This window comes from Eleutherodactylus coqui, chromosome 4, assembly GCF_035609145.1.
Source record: "Eleutherodactylus coqui strain aEleCoq1 chromosome 4, aEleCoq1.hap1, whole genome shotgun sequence".
Lineage (NCBI taxonomy): Eukaryota > Metazoa > Chordata > Amphibia > Anura > Eleutherodactylidae > Eleutherodactylus > Eleutherodactylus coqui.
In genome coordinates this window covers 209,898,126-209,904,125 of record NC_089840.1, presented here as the reverse complement: position 1 = coordinate 209,904,125, position 6,000 = coordinate 209,898,126, and the positions used below count along the sequence as shown (strand labels likewise).

The window sequence follows — 6,000 nt, the reverse complement described above, 5'->3', positions numbered from 1 at the left end:
GATCCTCCTATAAGCAGTTCCCTTTGCCAGTAGAAGTATATGGGTATGTGAACCATGCAGCAGACTTTGAACTACATCATCTGGTGATGTGGACCTACCTAAAGTGAAGTCATTATGGTTTTTTGCTCTACTTTTTTTCCTCATTTTTTTGTTGTTATTTTGACTTAATTTACACTGTTAGTTTGATTTGTGGGCAAGCGTAAGGCTATGATCACACCTGCGTTTGAGTGTTCCGTCTTACTGCTCCGGTATTGGAGCAAGAATGGGGATTTCCCTGGCTGAACGGATCCATCTTATTGCGGAACTGAATAGTGCCAAAAGGGCCACATTGACTTTAATGTTCTTTATTTGGTCTCCGTTCAACAGTCTGGCATTTTACCAGACGTAAATGTCCTCATGCAGGACTTTTTCTTCCTGCATTTTGTGCAGGATCTGCGAGGAAACCTCTGAACAGAGGTTCCTAATGCAGATGTGAACTTAGCCTAAGGCCTCATGTCCACGGGGACAGATCTGTAGCCAGTCAACCGCACGCGTGATCCGAGGCCCATAGGGATGCATTGGACACCCACAGGTAGTTAAATACCTGCAGATGTCATTTTCCCATGAGGCGCGGATTGCGTGTGCGGGAAAACACCCACAGCATGCTCCATTTTAGTGCGGGTCTCCCACGGGGACGGTTCCCGCAGGCTTCTATTGAAGCCTATGGAAGCCGTCCGGATCCGCGGCACACTCACAGCTGAAATCCTGCTCTCTGGCGCGGGAGCGCTGGAGAGCAGGAGTTTTAAAAAAAAGAGTGCACGGCGCATGCGCGCGGCACGCTACCGGCGTGCTGAGCACATCCGCCGAGCCGAAGAAAAAAAATCCGGCCATGATGGAGGGCAGATCCGCAGTGTCCGGACAGTTAGGTAAATTCTTCTTTTTAGGCCCCATGTCCGCGGGAAAGGAGGGACCCGCTGCGGGATTCTGCATGAAGAATCCGTGGTGGGCCTGATTTTCCCCGTGGATATGAGGCCTAAGGGTTGTTTCACATCTGTGCCTAGGGCTCCGCTTTCCTGCACTGTTCGGAGAGCAGGAAAGGAGAATCCCCATGGCCAAACAACTCAGTCTTAGGATGGTTCCAAACAGCACCGGACACCTATAATGGGGTCCATTCACCTTTCGCTCAGTTGCTTGGATTTTAGCCAGAAGAAAAAGTGCCACATGCTTTAACCAGAGGTCCCAGTGCAGATGTAAAACCAACCTAAGGCCGGTCTCACACGAACGGGTCAGATTCCGCATGCAGGAGTCCACAGCAGAATCCGACTCTGTACCCGTCCGGCGTTCGTGCGTACCTGTAAAATCTGCACTGCGGCTGCTGTGCACGGCTCGCCATCGGACATGTGCAATACAGATTTTTTCTTCTAAACTCCTGCTTTTCCAGGAATCCGTTACCTTTCCGCAATGTCCATTGCGGAAGGACCACGGGTCGGACAGCTTCCATTGACTTTAATGGAAGCCATCCGCGCATAAATAGAGCATGCTGCGATTTTTTTTTCCCCGAGCAGAAATCCCAGGCGCTATCTACTGTGAGCGGACATGTGAATGCTCTATTTGTTTGAATGTGTGCAAAATGCCATGGATCTTCTGTGCAGGGTACTATCACGCATTCCGCAATTCAAACTCGCTTGTGTGAGACTGGCCTTAGCCATGTAGATGTATTCATGTTTATAAATAAATAGTCTCACAAATATATAGGTTTTGCTACAGAATTATAAACATCCCATTTTAGTACTCTAAAGTGCTTCTTCTTCCCATACCACTCATAAAGGTTTTAAACTTTTAAAGTTATTTTAGCCCGATACTTTTTAAGATGCAAGTCAAAAGATGCAAAAAAACAAACAAGTAGCATTTTCTAGTGGACAAAAGTGTGCTTTGGCAAATAGCTTGAATTATATACAGTGTATTCCTACTTAGTTGAGGCAAAGTTGTGCCAATTTTATAGAAAGTCAACTTCCAGATTAAATCATCTTATTATACACCTGTCTTAAAGACGGTAAATTAGATGCACTGCCACTGCTTGCATGAAGGATATACATATTAACTGCTTCCCCTGTACCATCATCTGAGACAACCTGTTTTTTTAGAATTGCTTGTTGTATTCTACAGACAATAGTCAGTATGAATGACACTATAAAAAGACCTGTGCACTCCCAGATCTGTTAGAGTCCAGTGTCAGAGCGGAGTCTAATCTATATCAGAGCTGATCGGTGTACAAGAGCCAGCAACATAAAAAGAAATATGAACCCTGCCAAGCTCAGAAGCCGCACAGAAAATCAGTTTAAAGCTCACGAGGAACAAGAAATGGATAATTTAGGGAGAAGGGCTTGGGATAACCCAGCCTATGATGGTTCTCCATCTCCAAAGATCAAAGCCATATATAACCCCAAAACTGTTTTGGAAAACCCATATGACAGTATGGACAATTTGGGAGACCCACCACCTTACCAGGAAGAAAAACATCATAAGAGGGGTAACCTGTGCTCAGCATGCTGTGCCCACATTGCCCGGGGGATTAGAGGTAGGTGGGTTAGCATTTACACTAACTCTGAGAAGTGAATGCCAATTACTTATATGTAATTATATGTAGTTTTCTTTTATAATTATTATATCTATTATGGATGTTCAACTTGAGAATATCTAGAAATGTATTTTATACTTAATGGAGCTCACAAATTCTGCCATTATATGTGTCTGCTTTATAAATAATGCACATAGATTGATTGATGTTAGATTTATAATGAGAGTTCATTTTTAGTTGTACCGACATTATGTTTTGTAAAGCTACACATACCTTTTATGGAATTGAAGGGCATATCGGAAAGCAAAGAATAATTAGTGAATTGACAAGAAGGGTAAACTAAAAGTTTGATGCATTAGTATTATGAGGTCGTCGTGATGTTATTGTTTTAGTTACTTTACTCATCGGATCATACAATTATTTTGTTAACAAAAATGTCAGCCAATATGGTCTTTTGACAAAAACCATCTATGTACCAAGTGGACCCGGCTAGGCCCATAGTCAATACTTTGAAAATAATCACAGTTTTCCTGATACATTTGGGCATTTAGTTACATTAAGTTTTAATATATGGTCTGTATGTGATTCAGCACTTCTATGCCTTCCAACTTTTTGGACTGTCAAAAGGGAGAGACACTTATGGTCACTTGTGTGACAAATCCATTTTCTAGGCATATATATATATATATACACACACACACACATATATATATATATATATATATATATATATATATATATATTTATATTTAGAGAAAAAGAAATCATTGGAGTATAGAAATGTTTAACGTCCAAATTGCACCTTATGATGGACTAATATGCAAATCGGGATGTCCTATAGAGTTAGGTACTATATTAATAGTTTACGAAGCAGTGTGGTAAGTTTTTTAATACAAATCCATTTCCCAAGTCAACAAGAGGGACAATTAAGGGCCAAAGAGGGACAGAGGGACTTAAGTAGGGAATATTCCTTCAATATACTAACACTTGGGAGGAATGGCACTTTCGGTCTAGTTATTTAAGCGATTTGCTTGTATCTTTAAAGAATCTCATTTAATATTTATTTCTAAGATGTGTTTAGTTGCTTTGTTCTGAATTATTAGTGGATCACTGCAGATGGCTAAAAGTATCAATTTTCGGACAAGGCTTTCTTTTGGGTGTTGTGCTCTACAGTAGTGGATATTCCGTATAATTTTTACCAATCATTATGACTATTTTGTACTAACGAATGTTCATATTACACTTTAGATCCATTAAAAAATTGCTATATGAGATTACTAATTAACGCTCATTGTTAGAGAGATTTAGTTCTAAATCTTGAGGACAAAGCTACTTAAGGTTTAATCTATACATAAACATACACACTCAGATTCCCTCAGGGTCAAGTAATCAATATTCCCCGAAAAGATCAATGGTCGTTCTTGGGAGCACCAAAGACATAAGTACACTTTCCACATTCTCATTAAATCAGATGAATCACATAACAGTCAACAATTATTCTGACTGATCATTACTGCCGATGTTCCAGTGTCTGTAAGGGGCCAACGATATCTGCCCAGGTACGACCATATTTACTTTTTGGGTGCAAGGCTGACATGATTTACATACAGCCCGAAAAAATGTGTGGAGCCCACTATTCTGGATGCAGAAATGTATCAGCAGCAACGTCCAAGTCATGGGGATACCATTTTTTTCGATTATATAATATCTTTTACAAACACTAAGAAACAGGTAATATATGGTTTACTAATAAGAAAGAGTAGTGTAGCATGAAAAAAAAATTAAATGCACAAGTTAACCCCTTAGTGACCGGCCTATTTCACACTTTAATGGCCAGGCAATTTTGACATAGCCACGAGACCTTGTTTTTTGTGGGACGAGTTGTGTCTTAGAATGGCATCACTTTGGGGAACATATGTAATGCCTAACTTTTATAACAAAGATTTTTGGAGGGGATAAACTTTCCCCCAGAAATTCCACCATTGTTTTTTTTTCAGGTTTTCTTTAATGGGTTTCATCGTATGGTATAAATGAAATGTTACTTTTATATTGAGTGTCAATATATTTACAGCGATAAAACATTTATATGGTTTTCTTTATGTGTTACTATTTTTCTACAATAAAGACACTTTAAAAAAATTAATTGTATTTGCATTGGCAGGTTCCAAAATCCGTAACATTTTCAATTTTGCGTCAATGCAGCTATGTGATGTATTGATTTAAGCTGGGGGAGTGGTAGTTTCTACAAGTGACATTTTGGGGTAACTGTGACTTTTTGATAGTTTTTTATTACATTTTTTTCAGATAGATGAAAAACAGCAATTTTGTATTTTTTTTCTATGCCAAAGGGGGTTTGTAGGGAAAAAGTTTAAACTTTATTGAACTTTTTTTTTAAACACATTTTTTGTCCCTCTACGGGGCTTGAAGATGTGATCATTGAATTGCTGGTGCACTACACTGTACTACTTATGTAGTGCAGTATAGTGTAACTTTAAATGACCAGCAGGGTCGGCGGGGGACACGAGGTCTGATAGGCTGGCATGCCTGGCAAATACAAAGGCTTTAGTGAGGCCTCTGTGTGCTATGGGAATCCATCGGGTTAAGAGGTGCTGATGGCTAACAAGAGGAGCTAACTCCCTTTGTCACCCGCATACATCCTCTAATCCCTACTGATCACAGTATGTAAGTGGTTATCCAGACGTGTTTCTAGCTCCAAGTTATTAGTGCAGGGTCCTGGCTGTCATCTGATATCCAGGATTTGACACTTCTTGACACAGGATTCCTGTGCTGACCTTAGAAAAGGTCATCGTAAAATTATGGCGGTCTAGCCTAAGGCCCCGTAGTTACCTCTGTAAAAGCCTACATAGCTGGTCACGAAGGAGTTAACACAGTGTACATTATTTTGCATGTGTAACAATAGCTTATAGGTTTAACCATCATAATTTTGTGAACTTGAATAATACATTGCCAGTAAATATCTTATAAGCTAATTCAAATGAAACTCATTCAGTGTAAACACGACCACCAACAGGGTGACCATTAATAAGTCACTAGTCGTTTCATTTCAGCTTACCAAAAAATAGTCACTGGTTGATCAAAAGATGTCTTGCATAAAGTCACAATTGTTTGTCTTTGAACGACTTCTGAATGAATTTGCATGGAGATCCCCTCTACAAACGATATCTCGGCAAACAACTAATGGTCAAACATAGCTCTGTGTAAAAGCATTGGAACGACTGTCATTCGTAGACTTCAATGACTTTTCTGAGTGACTATTTGAAGAATGGTTGCTCCATATAAACGTACCTTAACCTATTAGCGCTGTAATACTTGGGTGATAAAGGTGACTTGCCACAGAGGTGGGCATCTTGTTTACACAAAGGAGGATGAATGGTTTGCTTTAGGACTGGTAAATAGCATAGTCCTTTGTGTTCAGATGGATA

The 6,000-nt window shown here is 39.9% G+C and overlaps 1 protein-coding gene across 1 annotated transcript in view; it reads left to right on the top strand.

The window, feature by feature from the left end:
- The first annotated feature begins 2,220 nt into the window (after nt 1-2,220).
- PKD2L1 (polycystin 2 like 1, transient receptor potential cation channel) overlaps nt 2,221-6,000 on the top strand; it is a 55,409-nt gene continuing 51,629 nt past the window's right edge. Inside the window, exon 1 of the mRNA XM_066600676.1 lies at nt 2,221-2,557. Within this exon, the coding sequence (XP_066456773.1) occupies nt 2,278-2,557 (280 nt within the window). The 5' untranslated portion in view covers nt 2,221-2,277. The remainder of the gene's footprint in view (nt 2,558-6,000) is intronic.